Here is a 25,174-nt window from a genome sequence, read left to right on the forward strand (position 1 = left end):
TTGGCAACCTTTTGGTGTATTGTATTTTCTGATGTCTCATATTTGTTGGTTTTCTGTGTCGGTAAGCAGATTTTTTGGTTTAGGGTTGTGCTTTTATGTAAAATACTTTAGCACACATTTTAGTGTTTTTGTACCAAATGTTTATCTTCCTCGCTTCAAACACTATTTGGAGGTGAAAAATCAGTTACAAAACAACACAGGATTTTTTTTTTTCTCCTTTTATAGATAAAACGATAAATCGACAATACATAATTAAAAGTTTATACATGTGCCATAATTTGTGCATTTTTAAGTTGAGTGAACTGATTGGGTTCTTAAAACTCATTGGAAGATGACCACCTCGAGGCCTCATAGCAGCAGTTACATTCATAGTGAAGGATTTCTCAGTGTGATGCGTTCGGGCTCCTGGCAGACAGACAGGAATTGTCCTTGTTACGGCTCTGGCAGGGAATAATCCGGCGGGTGGTTTCCTTCCCGGCGACGTCCGAAACATCCGAGCAGCAGGTCGACCGCCGTGCTGACGGTAGAGCGGACGTCGTCCTCCGTCCGTCCCCTCAGAGGGTTCACCTCCACCATGTCCACAGCTGAGAGCAGACCTGAGGACCAACTGGTTCTGTTAGGTGTTGTGATGTGACAGGGGCTGATGTATGGAGTTACTGTTGCTGCCTATAGGTGGCAGCAAGCACTGCTTGTACCTGTCTGATAGAGGTACTCTGTGATGTAAACCCCCTCTCTGTAGGTGAGCCCTCCTACCGCAGGTGTTCCTGTTGCTGGGGTAATGGAAGGGTCGATGGCGTCGATGTCGTAGCTCAGGTGGATCGGTTTCTTTGCTCTTCAAACACAAAACCCAGAGAAAAAAACTAAAGTTTTTGAAATCACGGATGGGGTCACCTGACCTCCTGTTGCTCTGCTTACATTTAGTTTGCAGAACAGAAACATGCTGTTACAATCTTATGGTACCACATGGTGCTGTAGTTTTGGTTCCTACTACTTGAACAGAAATCTGCTGACAATTCCTGCAGGTGACACTGATCATCTGAGCCTGAAAGTCCACCAGGTGAGACTCACCTGTCCCACAGGTAATCACACGTCTCCTCCATAACTCTGGCCATGCCCAGCTGATCCACCTGTGTCATGCAGAACGCCTTCACCGCCAACAATTTCATGATGTAGCTGTAAAGGGAAAAACTTGAGGTTTTAGAGACGTGTTTTAAGTAAAATTCCCGACGTTCTGGCAGTCATACTCACTGCTCCGCCGGATCCACGTCTCTCAAGCCGATGTAGACAAGATCCCGGGACGACACACAGGGCTTCATCCAGGAAAAGTTTGGCAACGGGGGGAGCTGAGGTGAGAAGAAGAACATCTGAGGCATTCTGTGTTGCAGGTGTGATTTCGGATAGATGGTGAGGGGTGCTCTCACCTTTGACTGCAACTCGTACAGGAGGTATGACATGGGCTGCCCATGGACGTTTCCTGTGTTTGAGGTCAGCGGCGTGTTGATGTCGGCGTGGGCATCGACCCAAACGACGCTCACTGGACCGACGGCTGCAGTGTGACCGTGGATGGAGCCAATGGCGAGACTGAGGATGGAAAACAACTGGATCAATTAAATCCTTCAAAACCATTTATATTTTCTTTCAAGAGAAACAACGTTTAATAATAAAATCACTACTAATAGTTTCAAAGGTTACCTGCTTTAATTGCATGTGCGTGTTTCGTTTCCACAGTAAGTTTCACCATCAAACTGTCCTATACAGATATATCTAAAGTATTGTAGACTAAGTCTTAATGCATGAAGATGAAAATACACATCAACTCTTAAAGTGTGTTGATTAGTTGGCATAATCAATTGGAACTAGTCACTAATAAGCACTAGATCATACAATAATTAATTTTAATTGATGAAAATCTTCCGAGCCACTGGCTGTGTTCTGGTGTGGTTCTGCTGTCGATTGTTTCTATGAGCTGACCTGTGGTCTCCTCCAAGGATCATGGCGGTGTGCCCATCCCTTTTCACTGCCTTCACCGCCTCCGACAACCTCTGGTTGGCACTTCCCACCGTCCGGACACTTTTTGACCCATTGACCGGCTCGTCAAGTGCGACGTTCTCAAACGTCAGGTTCCCGTAGTCCTTCACGGCGCATCCTAAGCACACAGAGTCAACATCGGGTTCTCTTGTCACCTGAAGTAATCAAGTCCTCTGCATATTCACGTTGAGCATTTGCTTCTCACAACAGTTTCCTTTTGTGCTAGCATTAGCACAGATCTGTTTCCTGTAAACAGAGGATAAACAGTATGAAATGAGTCACCATTAGACGGTCACACTGAACTTCTGAGGACATATCATATGAGGACACGTCTGTTCAGGCCTCGGTGTCCTCGCTGGAGGTCTTTTGGTTTCAGTTTAAACGTCCCCTCACAAAGGACCTCTGCAGCTCCTCAACAGGAGGAGTATCAGCAGAAGAAACAATTAAAATCAATGGGTAGGTGTGGTTCGGTACAAGTACCTGGGAAAACATTAACGTTGGAATGACTGTAAACATTTACTTTAAACAGTGATGCATTCACTGACTGACGCAAAACTGTAAATTCATCTGTTACTCAGTATTTTACCGGAGAACGGAGGTCAGAGTTTGAAATGTTCCAGCAGACTAACCAAAAGCTGGTAGGATTTTTTTTTTTTTACCAGTTAATAACTTCCTTGTTACTCCAAACTGTAGCTCTAACTTAAAATTTTGAACTCAAATGTTTCACATTCTTGCTGTACCTAATGGAACCCCATAGATATGACTTGTAATTGCGTCACAATATTTATGTTGTATATAATCAGAGCCTCACTGTCACAAAAAGGTGTTTTTTAACAGGCAACTTTCAGATGGATCCTGTTTTTTGTGTATGAAAAAAAAAAAATGAAACCAAAGTCTGGGGACAAGTAAAAAAAAAAAAAAAAAAGATAAAAGTCTGTTTGTCCATAACGGGAATATAAACAGGACAACCCATGTCGCCATCAGCACTGAGGACAGTGAACTCACTTTCCTGGAGTTTCAAATTGATTTCACCTTGAACCTAAACTCAGCAGGAGTTAAAGCAGAACTCAACCTCACAGAGAAGTTTAACCTTACAGGAGGCGAAGCTGTAATATTTTCATGATCACATTAATAACACTATGATGAGTTTTAGAAACACATAACACACGGGCCTAACAGGAGGTGAGAGGGAAATGATTGTAAATAAAAGTACAATTAAATATTTTAAACATTTTAAAATCAAATTCATTAATAATAAAGATATAGAATTTTTCCGTATAAAACCTTGTTTTATTGGGTTTTTTATTATTATTTCCAACCAAGAAACATTGATTAATTTGCTTGGAAAGAACTCCTAAACTTACTAAGTTTGTGTAAATATTCACTGGAAGTTAAACATAAATTGTAGTGTTACTGTCAAGATTTAATCGCGTGCTGTCATGCTTAGTTGTGTGTGTGTGTTTTTTTTAAATCTCATATTAATCGAATGTTTTATGAATCTTTAGCTAATTAGCGATGAATAAATATAATAATTGAGCTTTTTAGCACTTAATTTTTTCTAATATTTAAAGTTCTCACCCTGTTGCTGTAGACGGTCCAGGAGTCCTGCTGCTCGTAACTTGTTCGGTGCGCACTCCACTCCATCCTTGGACTGCAACACACGCAGAGGTTCACTACAAGCATTGGTCAACAGACACACACACCTGCACGCGCTCTCACCTGGCCCTTGGAGAAAGGCGCTCCGATAATTCCCACGGAGCGATGCAGAGGAGGAGGACGATGATGATGATGATGAAGGCTCCGCTTCACTGTTAGCGAGAGCTGCTGCAGGGTGCGCGCGCTCTTCATGCCGACAGACGGATGGTGAGTGCGGAACCCCGCGAGCCGCTCATAAACTCTGTATGACGTCAGAGGGACAGGAGGAGACTCCAGGGGGCTTGACTGCTCTGACTAACAAGCGCGTCACAAACTCATTTAATTTACTAACGTCCTAAACGTCGTTATGTTAAAGTAAAATTTTGATTTTTAGGCGTCAGAAGGGAAAATACATCACTAGCTAACACGCGCACACACTTTAATGGTACGCTAAAAACGTTTCTGTAACTGAAATATTAAGAAAAATACATTACACTCCTCTTTATGCTACACCCGAAAATTATGTACACTGCTCTACATTTATCCACCAAATAAAAAACGCCCAAGTATCTTCCAAACACTTACAAAGACGAAAGTTTCCCCAGGTGCAATGCGTATAACATACATTCGGTGTTCCTGAACCGTTAACTTTCTCCTAACTGCCTAGAGTCCTGTTGACAAGGTTACCGGAGAATTATACGTCAATAAAGTTTGCTGCTAAGAGGGCAAACTCGGTCGTGTTTCTGCAAATACAATATGACGAAGATAGTTTGTGACACAGATGTCACACTCTTGTTAAATTTCAAACCCAATTTTTTTTTTTCAAACTATGCTAAGCATGAATTTATTCAATTTGCTGACTATGAGCTCATTTTCCAAGTTATTAGGGTAGCTTATTTCCACTATAAACTATTAAAGTTTTTGATCATATGCCATCACAAAAAGATTTGAAATTCATCATCAGAAAACAGATCAGCTAAACTAAGGACAAAGTCAGAATTATGAGTTAAAATTATTAAACCGTTGAAGTGTAACCTGAATTCGGAGGATGATAAAACCTAGGTTTTATTCATAGACCATGGCTACGGAAACCTTGCACGTACATTATATATCAGAAATAAAAAGTTGTCGCAAAATAGCGACAGAAATACAGAGTCAAAGGAGTCTGCTCTGACTAACAGTGGATCTGGCTTCCTTTTATAGGTTCTGGTCAGAGATGAGAGACTTGACTGCACTATGAATTGTGATGTACCAGGGATTCTGTGGAGCCCAACACAGATGGTCTGGCCATTTGTCTATTGTTACGGAAAGGGGGTTGTTCTTTCATGCTAAAGAGGCAGATGAGTTCTACGTTGGGGAGGTAACACTTAAGATAGTCTCCAGGATCGAGGAGCTCTCCCCCTGCTGTGATATGACACTGCAGAGGTCTTGAGAGCAGCTTGACCAATCTCATGATAAGACTATGCAGAAATACCTAAAGCAGAGGAAGGGATGAGGAGCACATTATAAAATTTTCCATTACATTCCCCCCTTCTTTCAAATATAATAAACATCGCTCATATTAATCGCACAAAAGATAATGAAAATTGTGATAATACATGAAAATGTCAATACGCAATTGTATGTACTTCACAAAGAAGTCTCAGACAGAGTAAGTCATTACAGGTTGAAGGTCAGTCATAATAAACCAGCACAGATAGCCCCCCCCCTTTCTTTCTTGAGGTGCCCGGGAGAGGGGGCTTAAAAATATGGAAGAAAGCTACTGACAATTTGCTTTCCATTCTCAGAAATGCAAGTGTCTTTGTTTCATAAAAATTGGAGCATGTCTCTAGCAGGAGCAGTGGCAGCAGCAACCACAGCCCTGATTGAAGGAAGATGACGCTGATGAAGCTTGTGCAGGCTCCTGCCGACAGTTCTCCTTGGGATCTGGCAGGGTGTCGAACGGGATATTTTCCGGATGTCTTCTTTCTTTGGTGTCAGGGGTTTCTAGCACTCGAACACATCGTTGGAGGGAAGCTTTTCACTACCCTCTCTCTTGCTGTAATCAGGTTGGCTGACGTCGGGTTGGAGGTCAACTGCACTGGCTTGTGTGGATCCAGCTGGGTTTTGAAGAGTGAATCGGAAATTAAATCTCAGTCCTGGAAGTGCAAATCTGCTCAAAAGAGAAGTATAGCAACATTTGAATCTATACAGCACTCGAGTGATGCTGGTGATGTCTAAGAGGACAAATGTGTATCTGGGCGAAATGATGAGGTTTTCTGCTCCAAAAAGGTGAATGAAGCCAAATAAATAACAACAAGGGTGAGCAGGCTGCAACCAACAATGCCACAAGAGGCAAAAACAAGTTGTTTTTTTGGTTTGTTTGTTTGTTTTGCAGCTTCAGGGGTACGAGAACCCAAGTCAAAAGCATACAGGCCCTCACCATGAATGAGGATTCCTGGGAGGAGGGGCTTCAAAGATTGAGTCATTAAGATAAAATTTCTGCAACAAAATGTCATCCCCCAGAAAATACAAAAGTTGCTTCTTGGTGGCAAGCTTGGGAATGTTCTGATTCTGAACAGCAGAAAACACATTGTGAGGACACAGAGCATCCCTCCCCAGTTATAACGTGATCTACAAATGACTAGGACATTTTTCTACACAAATTGCAAAAAAAAAACACTTTGGGCCCAAAATCATGCCAATGTTTTTTCTGTTTTTTGTTTTTAACAGAGAAACTGTTTGTTTTTTGGGGGCCTGGGGGGTAGGGGGGTCTCGCTTTGAAGTGGGACTGCACAGAACAGTATTATCAGAAAATGTCCATTCACAGCCTTTCAACTCAACAACAAACTGAACTGATTGTCATGGACAGACAAAATGCATTTGAAAAGTTAATGCAGTGCCAACCTTTCAAACCCATGCTGGTTGCAGCCAGCATGGGTTTAAACTGGATTTGAGAAGTGAACAATGTTGTTTTGTTTTTTTTTAAGCCAGTGTTGTGGAAAAAAAATTACTTTAACAAGAGTCTGGATGAGAAGAAACAGTGGATCTGGCTTCCTTTTATAGGTTCTGGTCAGAGAAGAGAGACTTGATTGAACTATAGGTGTGAATCCCTGATTGTGATGTACCAGGGATTCTGTGGAGCCCAACACAGATGGTCTGGCCATTTGTCTATTGTTAAGGAAAGGGGGTTGTTCTTTCATGCTAAAGAGGGCAGATGAGTTCTACGTTGGGGAAGTAACACTTAAGATAGTCTCCAGTATCAAGGAGCTCTCCCCCTGCTGTTATGTGACACTGCAGAGGTCTTGAGAGCAGCTTGACCAATCTCATGATAAGACTATGCAGAAATACCTAAAGCAGAAGAGGGGGTGAGGAGCTCGTTATAAAATAAAAACAAAGATTCCATCTCACGTTCCCACCAAACTGGAAAACTATACCGAGCAGGCGTCACCACTGCTCACTGGACTCCATGGCAACGACTGCAAGTTAGCTGCTGCATTACGATTTAAATGTTATGCTCAGTTTCCTCGTCATTGTTAAAAATGGAAGCAGACAAACGCAATTTCGAACAAAGTGTTTATTTTCCTTGTATAAAAACTACTATTTTACTTTAAGAGGATCAGCTTGGAGCGGAAAAACTGTGTTTTCCGTGTCGCTCTTTGAAACGTGTTCCATGTGGTATTGCGTCGCACTAGAAGTAGCTCTGCAGTGGCTCTCCCAACATGTTCTCCATCTCCTGGATGACCTTCTGGACCTGCTGCTCCACTTCCTCACATTCATCTGCAAAGCAAACGCATGCACACGCCATTAATCACGATTTCAGCAGAAACACACGCGCACACACACAGCTTCCACTGAAATGACCCTGGTTTTTAAGCGGTGACCAACTGAAAACCAAGTCAATTATTCGAGTCCTCACCCTCCATGAGTTCGGCCAGGAACGGGATGGTCTCGGGCAGCAGAACCACGTAGTTCTCCTTCAGTCTGGACGCCAGCTCCATCAGCATGAGGAGGGAGGAGAAGCGCACCTGCACAGGAAGAGAGGATGTTCGGATTCAGGATCAACAGCCTGGAAGGCAGTGCTCAGGGATGAAACAATTAATTGTGATGAATCGGTTCTTGATTTGAAGAATGTGCCAACATTTTTTTTATCTGATTAATCGATCAATCGTTTGGAGTATCGCTTAATCCATGACTAAAATATCCGTTACTCGCAGGCGGAAGTTGAGCTCACTTTGGAGTCGCTGTGTCTCGTCTTGAGCAGGATCTGATAGTTGAGGGTTTTCCACTGAGAGTCGTCGGCAAGCGCCACGGCGAACTGACCCACGCAGGGAACCAGATGCTGGACGACCCGGTTCTGGTAGACCTGCGGCCCGCCCAGGGAGTTCTCCAGCTGCGCACAGAGACACGGAATTGGGAACCTTCGGATCGCGTTCGTTCAGGTTCCGAGCTCTCGAACGCGGAGCTGCGTCTCACCTGGTCCACCAGCGGGCCCAGCAGGGCGTCGGCCCGCTCTCGGCTCAGGAACTTCTGCGTGTCGTACAGGGAGATCTTCTGGAGAACGTCGAGCACCAACCGGAGCAGCAGGCAGTTCTTCTCCTCCGAGCGATCCGAGTCAAAGACGAGCTCATCTGGAAGAGACGGGAGGTCAAAGATCAGCGTCATCTGACAGCTGCAAAACATTTTTATAAAACGATTATTATTACAGTATTGCTAAGGCCTGAAATTTGTAGCTCATAAAAACTGGCAAAATAAAAGTGAAATGTTCACAACAATTTCTAAACTAAGAATAAAAAAACAGGTTTAAAAAATTGAAATACCAATTTTTGCCAATAGATAATAGAAATTGTAACTACTATTATGTCTTACAAATAAAGTGATACATATTCCATTAAATTAGGGCTAGCCGATAAATGGATTTAATCAATAAATCAAATATTTAGATTTGATTAAAAAAAAATGTGAATTTTTGTTTTTTTATCACCAATGTGCTTCTTTTGTTTCCGTAGCTCAGAATGATGTCAGCGCGCCCTGGGTAGCCATTTTGTTCGACAAGCACATTTTACGGCTTCTAATTATTTGGACTTTGAATTCAGGTCAACTTTGTAATGGAATATTAGGGCCAGGGTACAATTTTATTAGTTTTTTTTCTTATTTATCAGAAAAAAGTTGCAATAGTAGAAGAATAAAGTCCTAATTTTATGCTTATAATTTTAAGCCATGTCGCCCAGCCCTACTTCAAATAAACTTTATATGAATGTAATCAAATTAGGAATATTAAATTAAATTTTTTGTGATAACAGCTACAGTGACATCATGCCATACAACTGAAAAAAATAGGCATAGTGAATAAAATACACTAATAACCTATTATTAAAGTTCAATCAGAGAAAAATAAAAATGTTATTACTATTATTTAATTGTGAACAGTAAAGTGTATATTATCTACTATTATCGACAGTTTCTCTCATATAGAGACATAAATTAGTTCAAGTGTGAAAAGATGATTATATTTTAATAAAAGTATGTCTGTAGCATGTTTTCTATCTGGATCAGGAACCTGTTTTAGAGCTGTTGGTCTGTCTCAGCACGTCTGCCAGAGGCTTCACCAGGTTTCCCGCGAAAAGCACGAAGAGTCCCTTGAGGCGCTCGGCGATGCGGTCGCAGAGGCGGTAAAACGTCAGCAGACGGTCTCTGCTGTCCGATTTAGTCCAATCGAAGAGCTGCGGCAGACAAACAAACGGCCTCAGTCGATTTCTGCTTCCTCAGAAAATGCCGGTCGAACCTGAGGATTGACGCGAACGTCACCTTGAAGAAGAGCGGCCTGAACGTGACTTCCGACAGCTTCATCACCATGGCGATCAGACAGTCGATGACTCCGCCCTCGACCTGCCACACCTTCTCTAGGTCGCCCTGAAGCGAGGAGAAGAGCCAGTCAGGTCCAAACTGACCCGAGTTGGGTCAGTGAGAACCGATTCTGCTTCAGCTCACCTGGCAGTGTTCGGCCCGGAAGTCCAGGGAAGTCAGGAAGAAAGTGGTGAGTTCTGATTGGTGGGCGCTGAGCTGCTCTCGCTCCATGTGGCCGATGTGCTCCTGTAGGATGCTCATCAGCGCCGCCAGCTGGCCCTGCAGGGAAACGGAGCAGCTCAGAGATTAAACTTTTTATCCACTGTTGGCAAAGTTTGTTTTTTCTTCCACTTGTAAAGATATCAAAATGATCTATCGACAAGATGTTATTTCTCTATCTTCAGCTGCTTTCTATTGGAAAAAAAACCTTTCTCACTGTGGAAAAAAAAATGGTGTGGAGAGTTCAGAATATAATAAATGTTTAAATGTATTAAAACAGTAGGACCCAACTGTAAGCTTTTCAGAGAGCGTTCAGAGACACACCAGTACTTTATTCTGGAATTTTCATATTACAAGAAACTTGTGGAAAGAATGTAATAACTTTATCATTTGTGACCCTGATGCTAAATTTTTACTATAAAGTTTGAGCATTTAATTTTTGATTTTTATGGGGGGAAAAAAATACAAATGCAGCCGGAAAACTAGCAAATATTCTAATTATATCTGGCCAATTTCATATTCACATACGTAAATTTTCATCATCGTAAGCCTTTTTTTAAATTATTTTTTTAACAGTTTTGATTAAGGAAATTGAACTATATTTATCCATCATCTCCCCCCCCCAAAAAAACAGCACACACAATTGCTGCAGGTCATTGCATATTTTTAAAAATTTGTCATAATGTCTGCTTTCTGATTTTTTTTTTTTTTTTTGTTTTTGTACCAATATTTTTTGTAGAAGCCCCTGGCACACTTTATTTCACATTCTGTGTTGTGTTCCTCGTTTTTTCTTTGTACTTATGAAAAAAAAATGTATTTAAATTCTCAATTAAAAAACAGAAAAACAACAAATTTTTATATGATTTTTTATTGGAAAGCAGGAATATTTTCTAGATTTCTCACTGAGCAAAAGAAAAAAAACAAGTGTTGAGCCACTCACCTTCTTGTCCTCCACCATGCAGCTGTAACACCTGGATACGGTGGGCAGCAGGACCCTGGGGGGCAGGTTGGTGGCCAACGTGTTCCTCAGAGACGACAGACGAAGGCAGAGCTGGGAACGTGGCGATGATGACGACGACGATGAGGTTGCAGAGGACGAGCTCTCTGTGAGGCGGGTCAAGCGGCACACCTGCAGAAACAGGAAGTAGGAAGGTGAAGGTCGCGCTGCAATCGGGACGGCCAGGCTCCGGGCCACATACCTGAAACACGATGTCCTGCAGGTACGGGCTGACGAAGTGCACCAGCGTCTCGGTGACGCGCTGCAGGGCCGTGACGGTGCTGAGCAGGTAGATCTCGTTGGTCAGCAGCTCCTTCCTGTCGCTGAGCGTGTGCAGGACGGCGGGCATTAACCTGCAGGGGGCGAAGGGCGGCGCGGGTGAGCGGCGGGGCGGAGAAATGCCGAGCCGGCCTGTTGGCGTGACCCCGTTACCTGGGTAACTGAGCGATGGCGAGGGTCTTGAGCACGCCGACCACCTCGGCGATGCAGAGCAGGGCGCTGCCCGTCACGTTCTTGTCCTCCGCCGTCGCCATGATGATGTCCACGGCCTGCTGCAGGACGGGGACGAAGACGTCTTTGTGGGCGGAGCCAAAAGTGCGACAAAGCAGCTTGAGGCTGTAGAGTGCTGTCTGCCGGTTGATGGCCTGCTCCGCCTCCTCGGATGACTTGCCGGGACTCTTCCCGACGATGCTCATCAGGTCAGAGGTCAGCTGAAGGAGCGACGCCACCTGAGGCGAGCGCAAAGAAACTCCGGGGTCAGAACAAGAAATTTATGAAATTAGCAGTTTTATTGGACCTCTGATTGTCAATACACTAAAATCAATCAGTTTTAGTTCCAATAATTGTAAATGAAACTCTGTTGCAGTGTTGTGTATTATGTACAATGTATGTGTATTAATTGGTTTTATTTAACGCCTTCAATGTGTACTTAAAAATAAAAAACTTCTCCAGACCTTCTCTACATCATTTTCAGTCTCTGAATATTTGTTTTCTGCTTTAATTGATGAAGTGGTGCTTGTCTTTTAAGGGTCAAACGCAAGTTCAAACTCAGTTGTAACTGACAATGGGTTTCTATGGCAACACCGGGAAACGTTACCTGCTCCTCGTCCCACTGGGTGCGGTGGTGTAACTTGTTGTTAAGGAGCTCCATGGCCTTCCTCCGCACCGACGGCAACTCGTTTCCCATCAGCCCCTTCATCACCGTGATGAAGGTGTCTGTGGGCAGCAGGGCGTTCACCTGGAGGGGAGTCGGGGTGTTAAAGGGTTCACACACATGACCACACCTTAGGTGTGTGTAAAAATCCTAATCGAACCCTGCAGTTTGAATGTCAAGCACTTTATCCAGAAATCACGCACTTTTTCTAACCCGTGAAAATACCTAATTGAAATGTTAAGCATTTATCGTGACGCTGACCTTGTCCAGGACTTCGTAGGCCTTGTTGAGCAGAACTCTCCAAAACTTGGCGGTGGGCTGGTCGGCATTGTCCTCCACGCAGCGAGCCACGGAGTGGATGTAGCGCAGGATCTTCTCCAGCAGCCTGCGACACACACACAAATGTATTCAGAGTAGTGTTCCCGCTGGTGTTCCCGCTGGTGTTCCTGCGAGGTACCCACATCTGCTGCAGCTGCTGCAGAGAAGCTTTGCTGTCGTCACCTTCCTCCGAGACCTGAAAGCAGAAAGGAAGTTTTAGAAACGCCGACTTCCCCGTCTGCGGCGGCGGATTCTTCCTTCCCACCTTCTGGATGAAGCTGCTGGAGCCGAGCAGCTGAGCCATGAAGGACACGCAGAGGAACTTAAAGTGCCGCAGCTCTTTGCCGCTGTGAGTCTCCACGCTAAAGATCAGGTCCTCTGTCTTTTCCTCCGGCTCGTCCTCTTTCTTCTTGGCCGCTCGGCAGCGAACCGCCGGCTTCGCTGCGGCTGCAACACAGCAAATACTTCAAACGCCAACATCTGAAAAGCTCAGGCTTTTCTGCTCGACTTAACAGCAAAACAGTGTTGGGTTGGCATGTTTTTTTCTGTTTGCATTTGAACCAGATAAAGCTAAAACTACACCACTTAAGGAGTTCTGTGTAGAAGACATCTGCAGACAAAGAAGGTTCATTTTTACCTTAAAAGCAGCAGGTAATAAAGCCGAATCTTTTTTGTACAGATTTGGCTTTATTGCTGTTGTAAACATGTTTTTCTTTCAGCAAATGGTCTCTTTTTGAGTCTTTGCACTCTAATTAATGGTAGGTCAATTACTAAGCTAATTGCCAATAATGTCAATTAATCACAATCAATCAATTAATTAGTTTCAGGCCTACTGGAATTATTATTCCGAAGTGACGTGGTCAGGAGCAGATTTTGTAATTCCCTGGGTCTCACCTTCGTCCTTGTCGTTCGGCAGCTGCAGCAGAAAGTTGAGGATGTTGATGAGGGAGCTGAGCTGCTGGTTCACCTCAAACTGACAGCACAGGGTGACCCAGAAGTCCATGTCGCTCTCCAGAGCTGCGTCCTGCACGGGAAAAAAAAAAACAAAACACCCATTTAAAAATCCAGGAACTCACACAGAACCTCTCCCTAAATTTAACAGAGGGAGCCTGCGTCACCTTGTCGCCGGTGCCGCCGCTCTGCGTGGCGTGCAGCTTCAGCAGCAGCAGCACGAGGATCCACAGGAAGTGGGCGGGGCCCAGCGCTGTCAACAGCTGCTCAAAGACTGGCAGGCGCCGGTGCTCGGGCACGTGAGGCATCGCGTCGGCGAACACATGCATGATCTTTGTCACCACAGCAACCATGACAGGGGCGGACGAGCCGTCCGGGAGGCGATGGGCCTGCAGGGGGAAGAGATCAGTGCCGCGTTAGACTCGGTTCTTCGTTCCTGCCGGCGGAGCGGCGGCGGCGATCTCCGCTGCAGATGAACCGAGCTCACCCGGACCAAAGCCGGGACGACCGTCTGCATCGTCTTCTCGATCACTCTGAAGCTGTAGGCGTCGTCCAGCCGCAGGATGTTGGCTCCCATGAAGGTAAAGATGGGCATGATGTTGTGGAGGACTTTCTCCTGCGGTGGGGGGGAGCGACATGGGAAGCTCTCTTAGGTTCTTTATATAAACAGGTATGTGCCTGTCAGAGGAGGCGGAGCTTACAGGGAAGATGGCGGCGGTGGCGCCCAGTAGCAGCAGGGCGTGGTGGTGAGTCTGGGGCATGTCGGACGACCTGATGACCTGGACCACCAGCTCCACGCTGAACTTCTCTTGGTCCAGGATGTCTGCAGAGAACGGAGGCAGAACGTGAGCGCGTGTGCAAGGCAGGAAACTGGAAGCTCCGCCTCCTTCTCCTCCTCCTCCTCACCTGCAGCCAGAGGGCCTCCGTCGGGCGACAGCCTGTTGCAGACGTTTAGCAGGCAGCTGAGGAGAATCTGCTTGGTGTACTCCATGTTTGTCTGATCGGCTGCACTCGGCTCCAGGCTTCTGGTGAGACCAATAAAGTAACCAATCAGAGCCTGGCGAAGGGGCGTGCCACTCCCCGCACCCTCCTTTCGTCAAACTCTACCCGTTAGGTTTTTGGTTGTTTACTCAATTTCTTCAGGAACCAAATGCAAAAGTCTGGAGTTCTATTTTCAAGCAATTTCGGTTTCATCACCTTTTCTATTTCATACGAATCAGCTGGAATCTGAACCCACATAAATGGAAATGTTGTCATTTTCAGATAGGAATGCAAAACTGACTTGAAATATACCAGCAATGTCAGCATTTCTGTCACTAGTTATTTACAAATTGCGTGACTTATTTAAGCAAACTGGTAACTTTGTTGCTAGCTGGCAAAATAATTAACATAGGACTACTTTCAGATACAATAAAAACATAATAAACATGTAAAATTTCCCCTAGAATGTAAAACAGGCTCGATGTAATCGTTCGTTGGTTAATTTTCCATCCCATCCAGCTTTGTTGCTAGTTGGAAAAAGGGCTTTAAGGAGATTTTGAGCTCTGCTTAAAAGATTTTATTTCATGATGATTTAAAAATATGAAACAGGAAGCAGCTATTTGTTACCTGGAAAGAAGAGAGAAGAGAACAGGCACCAAAACCTGGGCGCTCTTCAGCTTCTTCTTGTGCTGCAGCAATTCCAGAATCAGTGTGACTCTCTTCCACGACACAGCGCCCCCCTCTGGACACACACTGTCACTCTCCTGAAGTTTCCTGACCAGACCAAAAAAAAAAAAAAAATCAGTAAAGCAGCTCTGAAGTCAAAAAACAGAGGTCCGAACAGACAGCTCTGTGGTGCCCCACAACATGAAGCATCTACTATAAAAACAGGTTGAAATACGATCGAGAGGCATTAAATACTGGAATGGATCTCCATGGTCGTCATTTTAATTTAATCATAATGGTGTGGAAAAAAAACGGGGACCCCGCTGACGTGAGGAGGAGAAACGGTGAGTACCTCTGAGTCATTCTGCTCCTGCGGGTTTGTTGGACCGTGACGCTGACTTTTGGTCTGTCTGGAGGAGCGAGCTCGTTGGCGACCAGCTGAGCATCGATGGCGATCTGTTAAAAAAACACGTGTCAAGCGTCGACCGTTGAAAGTTTTTAAAGGAACGCCGGCTTTAACTGTTCTTTTTCCTTTAGATTTTCTCACCGCTTTGAAGACGCTGCCGACCGTGTTGGCCACCAGCGAGCTGCGGCCCTCCGCCAGCAGGTCGAACATCACCGACAGGAGCTTCTGCTGCGCCTTCTCGTCTCCGAGGGCCGCGAAGAACGGCTTTGTGATCTGGAGACACGGACATTCAACGCGTGTGTCAAATCCAGATTTTTAAATTCTTGTTTTATTTGGTGGGCTCGGTTTGAACATGTTTTCGACCATAAAACCGTCAAATAAAACCTGGATGCCCTTTCGTCTCAGCAAACTGAGAAATTTGGATTCAGCAGTGTTCTGGCCCCCAAACCTGTTCCAGAGCGAAGATCTGACAGCTGTCCAACTTCAGAGCTCTAACGAACAGATCCATGCAGTTCTCGTTCTCGGCCAGCAGGGGCGCCGACGCCTCGTTGAACTTCCCCAGCAAGAGCCGAAGAAGCTGGGTTTCGGACTGCAGCAGGGACGGCGTGTCGGGGCAAGTCTGCACCAGGAGAGACTCCATAGCGGGAAGCAGGTTGGAGAGGACGGACTGGAAGATTGGGAAATAAGAACGACGTGAAATAAAATGATGTTAAATAAAAAAATTTTAAAAAATTACGGGCGTGGAAAACATTCGCACCTTTCCGTTGACGGAGCTCAGGGCCTCCAGCAGGGTGCAGGCGGTGTACGCCGGGCAGCAGGAGTTCAGCAGCTGCTGCAGCGCGTCCTCCAGCTTCCCCTGTTGCGACTTCGCTTTGCCGGACAAAGACTCGTCATAAAGAACGCCGAGAACCTGAAGGCGACAAATACTCGTCACTGATTTAGACAAGTTAGGGAGCAGGTTCAGTCTGATCGCAAACTTTTCCCCACAAATGCACTTTTCAGGCATTTTTAAGGTAAGTTTTCAAACTTTTCCAGGGAACACATGGTTTCATACACTATTATATGACATCCGTTACTGTTATTATTAATGTCTTACGATAGGGAAAGTTTTGAAAATTCTCTCTCACACACACCCTGTACACCTGACTGGTCTGAGAACAAAACACTCGAATAGCAAAAAAAATAATCCTCACATTTCAACTAATTTTAACGTCTAAAACCTAAACCACCTTTATTTCAGTCACTGAGATCAATAACTCACTGAGCGATTAGAAATAATAAATGTTCGTTACGCTGAACAAATCCGTTTTTGTTACGGTAAATGACCCTTCTGTTCACATTAAATGTCATAACACAATATAAATAATAACTTGACTTTCAGTGAGGAGTCTTTCCTCCTAGAAGTTTATTTCAGCTTTATTCCAGCTAACAATACCAAACACCTTCAAGGACTACATACAGAAATCTAGCACGTTCCAAACCTTGAAAATCCTTGTAAAGCTTTCAAGGATTTTGTACGAATCCTGAGCAAGCCGTGCTTAGAGACGGAAAAGCTCACCGTGCTCAGATACGACGCGTCAGTGATGATCTCCTCTGACGTTTTCTGCAGCCTCTCCATGATTGGGCGGAAGGGGGAGCTGCTGGCTCCCGATAGGCTCTGCAAGGTGCCGAGGGCGGCCCTCCGGACTTCCTGAACCGGAGATCTGAGACAGCATACCAAGGACAGGACGACTGGGGCAAGGAGAGAAAAAGAGAGCAGATGAAGTCCCAGCAGAGAAACCCCCCAAAAAAAAAGAAAAAAGAAAATGAGACCTACTGAGCAACCGCTCCTCACCTGGTGAGTCCGGAGCTGCCAGCTCGTTTAGGATGGCGGCCGGCTGGACTTCCATCAGAGCCCGGCCCATGTACAGCGATCTGGTCTGCAGGACAGCGCCCACCTTCACGTCCAGCTGGTCTCCGCGGTTACTGCCGTATCCCCAGATGAGGCACAGGAACCTAAAGAGTATGATGGGCTCCTGTAGATGAACCTGATGGAGACATGTGCAATCATTGGACTCTTTTTTTTTTTTTATCACGTTGCACCTAAAAAATTGACTGTCCATCATATGTCAAACTCAAGGCCCCGGGAGCCAAATCCGTCCTGGTGAAGCATTTAATGTGGCCCCTTTGGACTCCAGATGCCAAAACACATCAATCAATCTCTTTGTTGTTTTTTTTTTGTTTGTTTTTGCGATTCCGTGATCGAAGAAATTCGCATAAAATCAACAGATTCCCACATTTTGTCGAACTAACGCATAGCTGTGAGTTTATTGAAAATTTTCCTCAGATGTGGTCAAACCCATTGGGTTTACACGACTTCTATTGCCAACCTGCAGGTGGCAGTATTTCTTTTACAACTCCATGTCAAGTTATAGTCTGTGATAACATAAGCATATAAGTGCATTTACTAGAGATGTGCTGATCAGGTTTTTTCCTGCCGATACCGATACCGATCACCCATGAGGGCCGATCACCGATACCGATCACATAATTATTATTATTATACTAGCTGATTACTGCTAGTTCTGAGTGGCTGTTTCTGACTGAGTGGAGTAAATATGCAGAGCAGGGAGGAGATCGATTATTTTTTCAGAGATTATCTATCTCATGTTAGGACAGAGAAAGTTTTAATACGTATGTAAAATGTATTTTTTTAGGTTAGATGCTGCAGCTTTAAGCAGAGGTTCGGTGTGAGAGTCACTACCAGGTGGAGCAGAAGCGGCGCTCTGTCTATGAAGTATTACTACCTGTAGCGCGTAGCAGCGGTTCAACAGCGAGAGCAGAACCAGCGTCTTTTATCGCAGCTCGAAGACTTAAATAATTTTGCGGGTTATTTGTTTAGCTTTCTGACCGTCATGCTAATCCGAGTGAGTGTTTGTAGCTGTGCACTGCTTTACCTGCTATCTGATCCTTCATATGTCTTTTTTACTGCAGTGAGCCTCGATGTAGCCAAACTCCGTCAAGTATGTCATTATTTTCATGTCGTATTAGCTTCGTTGTGTTGATGTATTTTGACGTGCTTCAATTTTCCGCCGCAACACGCAAACTTCCCCATTCACTCAATGCGTTATAGTTACACATCGCTTAAGATTTGTTGCTGCGCGTTTGCGCAGTGTGAAGGAAAGAGGAGACCAGCTGCACAGGCAGGCTGAGAAATGAGAAGCAGGTGATCGATATCGGCAATAAGAGACCGTGATCGCCGATCACGATCATGCACCTTTTCACGAAAATCGGCCGATTATGATCGGTGACCGATCGATCGGCACACCTCTAGCATATACTGCATATTTCTTTGTAAATATTTCTAAATTAGCACAACAAAATCTGCGAATTGGATTGCAAAAATCACAAAAACATTCATGAAATCCTGGACGGACCGATCAACGTGGAAAGATGTTCAATACTATTTAATTTTAGGAAGCACTTATCCAATGCAGAAATATTTATTAACATTTAAACTGTTTTATCAAAACATTTTGGCACAAAATGAGAATGAGAATGAGTTTTGACATCCCTGCTCTACACGACTCACCTGGACGAGCTGCTTCATCAGCTCCCTGCAGCTGCCGGCGACCGGGCCCTCTGCGGCGCCGCTGATGATGACGCTGAAGAGGCGGCAGATCAGGCCCAGGTAGCAGCAGGTGTTGGCGTCCATCTTCTCCGGGTTCCACCAGGCCTCACCTGTAACAAAGACATGTGACCGGCCTATTCAAAGCTCTTAAATCACACCAAACATCACAGTTACAAGTGTTTTTTTGTTGTTGTTTTTTTTACCTTTAAAGGAGGCGTCATGACACTTGAGCGAGGAGATAAAGTGCCTGAGCAGAGCGATCAGAACCGAGCCGAACTCCTGATCCAGACGCTGCCCCGGCTGCTGCTCGCATCGGCTCAGGTAGACGCCCAGGGCTTCGGAGAAGGTGGGCGGCACCAGGATGGGACACCTGACTTCCTGTAATGTCACAGACGAGCAAACTACAGTCAACGTTTCCCACAACAACAGCAATTTTTTTTGTTTGTGTCAATGCTTTTAAGATTTTAAAAACAAAAAGTTTTCATAACCCCTCCCCTCTCACACTAACAAAATCAAACAAAACTTATATATCATATAATACATTGACTGTGCTTTGTTAGTCTTGCTTTGTGTAACTAAAGTATTTTTAGCATGGCTTACTAACACCAAACTTGACTAATTTTGTAACATAGAGGTGGGCTGGTTTACCTTTGATGACCTCTGGGAACATTTATTAATATTTTTAAAACGACAGCGTCACAAACGAAAAGTTTTGCAAAGGTGAATGACGGCGAGGAGAGAGTTTGCTGACTCCGCTCAGCTAACTGGACTTCCTGTGAGCTAGAACTCACCTGGGCGTTGTCGCTCCGGATCACGTCCAGCAGGGGGGGCTCCAGCAGCGTGTAGACCCTCTGGGCGGTGAGCAGGTGCTGCGTCTCGCTCAGATCCCCCAGGCTGAGCAGCAGAGTCTGGGTCAGAACCAGGAAGGACGGCCTCCCGCTGAGTCCGGCGCCCCGTTGCTGCTCCACCAGCAGGACCAGTTTCTCCAGCTGCTCGACACAAACACACATCCGTGAACGTTCCCGTCAGAAAAGCGGATTCGCAAAGAGCTCCGCGCTCAGATGTGCCACTCACAGCGTCCCGTTTGGAGAAGTGCTCCATGCTGGTCAAGTTCTTGGTGAGCGTGGCGACCAGGCGCTGGTTGGCCACGCCTACGAAGTCGGATTGGGCGCTCTTCTTCGTCACGTTCTGGAGCTCTGTTGGGAAGCAAACAAGACGTTTGTCGTTAAAAGTCCAAGGATTTTAAAAACTTTTAAACAGGAAGTTGTCAGGTTGGTCACCTTCAGCCCAGCTCAGAGTGAGGGGGTGATGGCTGAAGATGGAGGACCGGGCGACGGAGACTGGAATTCCCACCTCGGACGAGGTGATCACCAGGAAGGGCAGCAGCTTCCAGCCCGTTTTCTGGAGAAACTCAGCGTCCCCCTTTCCTAGCCGGGGGTCGGACAGCAAACGCAGCGCCTCAGTCAGCACAGGTGTCCTGTAGGAGGCGACAGAGTAGGGCTGTAACGATTTATAACTTGAGACTGAAAGTGAAGTATAATATAAAATGAATTGTTTACCAATGCCTCAATTTGAATTTGCTTTTTAATTCGTAAAAGTTAGTGTCATCTGTACTTTAGAAAATTCAAACTTAAGACTAAAAGTGATGTTTGTATCGTACTGTATTTAATAAAAATGTTAAAAAATGAAGTGCCTTGTTTACTAGCATTTTCTCTACATTTGCTACAACAGAACGAGACTTTTAAAAAAAATTTAATTACTTGATTAATCGTCAGAATAGCTGACAAATTACTCAGTTACTAAACTAATTGTTTACAACAAAGTAATTTGAGTTAAGTGGTCAGCTGTCTGAAGTTTTATAATCCGACAGGGAAACCTTCTGGAGGAATAAATGCGTTTAGTTCACTGACCACTGTTGAGCTGGTGGATGAACTCTTTGCAGCAGAGACAGAAGCCAGGACACCACATCCTCTGGGTCCAAAACATCCAGCAGCATCTGCAAAAATAACAACTACAGTGAGCAGAGGCACCACACAGCGATGGACCAAAGAGGGACTTATCCCACTGACCTGCAGGACCCTGAGAGCGGCAGTGACCACTTCTGGAACGTCGTCGTTCAGGCGCTCCGCGACGGCGTCTCTCAAGAACGTTTCATCCAAGCTCTGCCGCTGTTCGAAGGAGACACAAGACGGTGAGGTGCCTAACGGCGGCGGGAGGGCCGCGAAATCCTCCTGGCCGTTTATTTTTAATACACGTTCCAGCCGTACCTGCTCAGATGTGACGATGCTCATCAGATGATCCACGGCCGCCACTCGGAGCGAAGGCTGCGGGTGTTTCAGGCTGAGGAGCAGCGACGTGTCCGAGTCTTCTAAAATCTGACAGAGATCGTCGATCGGGAAGTGAAAACAAGTTTTTCTCTCCGTGAGAATCAGAATTTATCTATGCTGGTCTGTGTTTTTATTTTTATTTTTTAAAAGAGAAAAAACTTAGAATATATTTTTAACCTGGAATTTGCCACTGCTCATGGACAGAGTCAGGAACTGGTGGAAGAGACGTTTCTGCTGCGGGTCGCCGCTGTCGATCACATGACCAGCAAGGACGGAGTCCAGCGCTCGGCAGTACCTGGACTCAAACAGTCGGACCACAGGCAGCAGGCGCTGGTCGAGGGCCGACAAGTCCTCAGCAGAGCGCTCGGTTTGATTCAGATACGCTTCCAGGAGGAGACTGCAGTAGAAACAAAAACAGGTCAAATGATGTTGAGAGTTCTAAAGAATTAGCCCTCTGAGGGGTCAGGGTCTGATTGAAGAAGTCTCTTCTGGTTCTAAATCTTCCATCTAAAGATATGATATCAAACAGATAGTATTTAGTGGAAGCTAATGCTCTGTACCAATGAGGTGTTTAAAGGAAGCTTAAATGATAATATTGTACTGTTATACAAGAATATTCTGGAGGGATATGACTAACATTTTTCAGTGAAAGCTTTTGAAAATTACTTTAACAAATAAGGGTATTTTATTTGGAAAGGAAAATATTTTTTTATTATGCATGGCAGATATCATGTTCACACCTCCAAACATCTGAAACAAAAATATTTTCTTATGTTCGCCTTGTAATCGGAAGGTTGTGGGTTCGATTCCAGCTTCCTCCTGTCACACGTTGCATGCCTACCGATCTGCATATGTGTGTCCATCAGTTCTTAAAAATTCAAATTATATCAGATGCTAAGGCTAAATTAGGAGCCTTACCGAGCCATGGTTCGGTCCAAGTCTTTGGTCAGGGGGACAGATTTCAGGATGGACTCCAGCATGTTGAGTCTGTCTGCCCCTTTCTCATCTGTTGCAGAGATGAGACCCGTTAAACTCTGATCCCAGTTAAGACATGGCTACACCTAAAATGCTCACAGTCTCACCTGAGCTGCTGCAGAACAAACCGTGGACCAGCTGAGGCAGCATGTACCCCAGCAGAGGGCCGACATCATGGCTCTCCGCCATGACCTGCAGTGTGGAAACCAGGCCTGGCATCAAGCACAGACTCTTGAGTGCCCTAAGCACAAAAGCAACACAGAGTTAAGGAGAGACCACAGCTGCGCCGAGCACGACGATCAACACCCGAACCACCTCTGATTGGTACCTGGGAGCGACAGAGCCCTGCTTCTGGTTCTGCAGCAGCACGATGAGGCAGCCCAGACCCTCCTTGGCCAGAACGGGCTCTTTGCGCAGAGACTTGCTGACGTGCACGGCGAGGCTGTCGACCAGACTGGCCTCCATCGCCACCTTCACCGCCAGCTGGCACACGATCATGTAGGTGGCGGCTTTGTAGTCCGACAGGGACGACTTGAGACCCTGAAGGGACGACCAGGCAGCAAACGGGACCAGATCTCAGTTAACCTGCTCAGCTGAGAAACATCTTATTTTTTTTAAACAATGACATCATATCCTGAGACGGTGTCAGTTAGCAAACAGAAGAGCGCCACCTGGCTGAGACCAGTTCATTAACACAGGACCACAGTTCCAGTCAGACATTTTCACCCATTTGTAACAGAAACAGATGAATTTATATAAAAGCAGCAAAATCTGACTGTGTGTTCAGTTTTTTTTTTTTTTACCCTTTGGACATATGGTAGCAGTTTGGCGATGATGGCGTCAGAGATTTTGTCCACAGCATCCAGAGCGGGGACGATGGTGCAGGCGTAGAAAGAGAAGATGACTCTGAGCTGAGAGAAGCGTTGAGAGTGTCCAGAGTAAGCCTGCGGAGGAGAACGGAGACCTGTTAGGGCTCGTCGTATATCGGAAGGGCAAACCTCTGCTCTTTCGGAGGCGCCGCGTGTCGGTGAGGTCACCTGGATGGACCGCGTCACCAGGGTGCAGATGAAGTCCATGAAGCTCAGGTCTGAGTAGCAGTGTGTGATCAGAGTCCCTCTAGAGAGTGGCACGCCCGGTTTCTGCAACAATCAAGATGTTATAAATCCGCGCGGAGCAGAACCAGAACGATTGTCGGAGGATGGATCCGGACCTGTAAGCACTCCAGCCAGTTCCAGCGGTTGGTGGCTTCTTTGAGATTCAGCAGCTGCACAACTCGGACGAACAGGTTGGTGTCGTGGTACGGCAGCGCGCAGGCCAGCAGGCTGTCGGGGTTATACAGCTGGACGTGGAAGCTGAGCGACACAACGCCAGCGTGAGTCCGGAATGTCTTAACCTCTACCTCATCAGCGAGTCGATAACGGGTCAGAACCAGGTGTTGGATAAGAACCCGAAGAGTTCCGATCAGAAACTCTGCTGGAAGCTTTAGAGCTTGTAACACTAAGCCATATCCCACCTTAAGCTTAAAATTGTGGACTGTACCTTTAAGAGTACCAAAGAGGACCAATCCCACCAAAAATGCCAGTGATTAAATAAATAAAAACATATATTTATCTACAGTTTTATTTGTAGATAAATATACAACATCAATGCACTTGTGATGTTGTAAAAGCATCAAAAACTGTAAGATATTGTTAAAAAGTCATAGTTTGGAGTCTGCTCCAAGGAAAAGACTAACTCAGGTGTGATGTGAAGGAGAGCAACATACCGGTGAATCAGCCACTCAATGCACTTGTGAGCTGGCTTCAGCATGAAGTACGGGCAAAGCCGCGTAAGGAAGAGAGAGATTCCTGCGTCCAGCTTCTCATTGACCTCTTTGGACTGGACGCTGCGCTCCAACGTCATGGAGGCAGGGCTGAACAGGGTGTTGTGGAACTCCAGGAAAGCCGACTCGATTCCCAGCAGCTCCTCCAGCCCTGTGCAGCCTGGAGAAGAGCGGAGAACAGCGGAGTTGTTAAGAGGGAGAACAGGAAGCGGTTCCATGTCTGGCTCTGGCTCAGGCTCACCAAGTGCATAGAAAGTGGTCCTGTCCATGGTGGCAGCATCTTTGGGATCAAAGAGCAGCGAGGCGACATCTTTACGCCTCAGCAGGTTGGGATCACTCTGAGGCAGCGCGAGCTTCTTGAGCTGGAGAGCCAAGGACGTCATGATGACTTCCGATCTGAAGGAGACACAAACATCATCACAGACACATAAAACTGAGCGCCAGTTCAACACACTTCATTTGAATGTTTTGGAAGTTGTAGATCAGTAAATACAAATGCATGCCACACATTTCAGAGTTTTATTTGTAAGAAATAAAACACACACACACACACACACACACATTTCTTCCAGTTCACAACTCCCCTAGTCTAACATTTGATTATCAAGCCAGGAGTGAAACTGACTTGATTTTTCTTTTTTCTTTTTCTTATGGATTCGGAAAGGGGGGAACAGCTTAGTGGGTTTAATTCACAGTAAGACGGAAAAAAGAGAAACGTACACACAATACAATAATGTGTTGACAATTTGAATTTAATTATTAAACCGGTAACAGGACACTATGACCGTAACTTCACGGTCCAGTTTCACATTAATCAGACATGATTTTTGACCAGTGCGTTTAATAAATCAAATAATTCTCTCAACTACGTCTGAAGCATTTCTAATCAGTAAAATAATAATCCGTTTAATTCTGTATAGCTCGGTATAAACACGGAAAGAAGCATGTGGTCCTTACTGTCTGTTTATCTCCGAACTGTAAATAATAACTGATCACTTTAATCAGCGTTGTGGGATATAAAAGTTACCTGTTGTCAGATAAACTAAAACACACACTGAAAACATAAATCAAAAAGCTTTACGGACATATCAGCACCTACCTAAGCGACAAGGACCCCCCAAAACACACACGTGCAACCGTGTCTGTGCCGCCGGAAACGTCTCTCTACATCCGGTTCACCACGCTGACAAAGTTTGATGGAAAGATGGCTCACTCCAAACAAATACTATCTTCGTGTGAGGCTTTGACGTGTAGAGATTA

At 45.4% G+C, this 25,174-nt stretch overlaps 2 protein-coding genes across 2 annotated transcripts; both read right to left on the reverse strand.

The window, feature by feature from the left end:
• Nucleotides 1–189: 189 nt before the first annotated feature.
• On the reverse strand, nt 190–4,341 carry arg1 (arginase 1). Its single transcript, XM_081600182.1, has 9 exons — nt 4,249–4,341; nt 3,748–3,925; nt 3,607–3,679; nt 1,972–2,146; nt 1,422–1,581; nt 1,249–1,343; nt 1,069–1,173; nt 696–832; nt 190–596 (listed from the first exon to the last, which is right to left on the reverse strand). Exons 1-9 carry the CDS (start codon nt 4,284–4,286, stop codon nt 433–435), a joined length of 1,125 nt encoding a protein of 374 aa, XP_081456308.1. The 5' UTR covers nt 4,287–4,341; the 3' UTR covers nt 190–432.
• A 2,863-nt stretch (nt 4,342–7,204) lies between these two features.
• Nucleotides 7,205–25,107, reverse strand: heatr1 (HEAT repeat containing 1). Its single transcript, XM_008437688.2, has 44 exons — nt 25,014–25,107; nt 24,156–24,310; nt 23,858–24,074; nt 23,303–23,444; nt 23,130–23,231; nt 22,896–23,036; nt 22,421–22,632; nt 22,200–22,333; nt 22,036–22,123; nt 21,295–21,514; nt 21,058–21,165; nt 20,860–20,958; nt 20,701–20,786; nt 20,071–20,267; nt 19,865–19,986; nt 19,582–19,779; nt 18,994–19,168; nt 18,752–18,900; nt 17,015–17,207; nt 16,739–16,911; nt 15,938–16,090; nt 15,629–15,847; nt 15,322–15,453; nt 15,127–15,230; nt 14,736–14,882; nt 14,034–14,152; nt 13,829–13,950; nt 13,615–13,743; nt 13,295–13,516; nt 13,071–13,200; nt 12,442–12,623; nt 12,320–12,372; nt 12,120–12,243; nt 11,802–11,942; nt 11,138–11,433; nt 10,908–11,058; nt 10,649–10,837; nt 9,634–9,768; nt 9,451–9,555; nt 9,203–9,365; nt 8,119–8,273; nt 7,877–8,035; nt 7,562–7,670; nt 7,205–7,422 (listed from the first exon to the last, which is right to left on the reverse strand). Exons 2-44 carry the CDS (start codon nt 24,295–24,297, stop codon nt 7,334–7,336), a joined length of 6,426 nt encoding a protein of 2,141 aa, XP_008435910.2. The 5' UTR covers nt 24,298–24,310; nt 25,014–25,107; the 3' UTR covers nt 7,205–7,333.
• Between the last annotated feature and the right edge of the window lie 67 nt (nt 25,108–25,174).

This window comes from Poecilia reticulata, chromosome 19, assembly GCF_904066995.2.
Source record: "Poecilia reticulata chromosome 19, P_reticulata-male-v2, whole genome shotgun sequence".
Taxonomy (NCBI): domain Eukaryota; kingdom Metazoa; phylum Chordata; class Actinopteri; order Cyprinodontiformes; family Poeciliidae; genus Poecilia; species Poecilia reticulata.

Coding starts and splice junctions, on each gene's coding strand:
- arg1 (XM_081600182.1), bottom strand. CDS start 4,286: ATGTTATACGCATTGCACCTGGGGAAACTTTCGTCTTT. Junction 1,582..1,971: donor ATCCTTGGAGGAGACCACAG/GTCAGCTCATAG, acceptor TTCCATCCTCAG/TCTCGCCATTGGCTCCATCC. Junction 1,174..1,248: donor GACGTGGATCCGGCGGAGCA/GTGAGTATGACT, acceptor TTCCCTTTACAG/CTACATCATGAAATTGTTGG.
- heatr1 (XM_008437688.2), bottom strand. CDS start 24,297: ATGACGTCCTTGGCTCTCCAGCTCAAGAAGCTCGCGCTGCCTCAGAGT. Junction 23,037..23,129: donor TGGTGACGCGGTCCATCCAG/GTGACCTCACCG, acceptor TCTCCTCCGCAG/GCTTACTCTGGACACTCTCA. Junction 21,515..22,035: donor TTGGACCGAACCATGGCTCG/GTAAGGCTCCTA, acceptor TTTCTACTGCAG/TCTCCTCCTGGAAGCGTATC.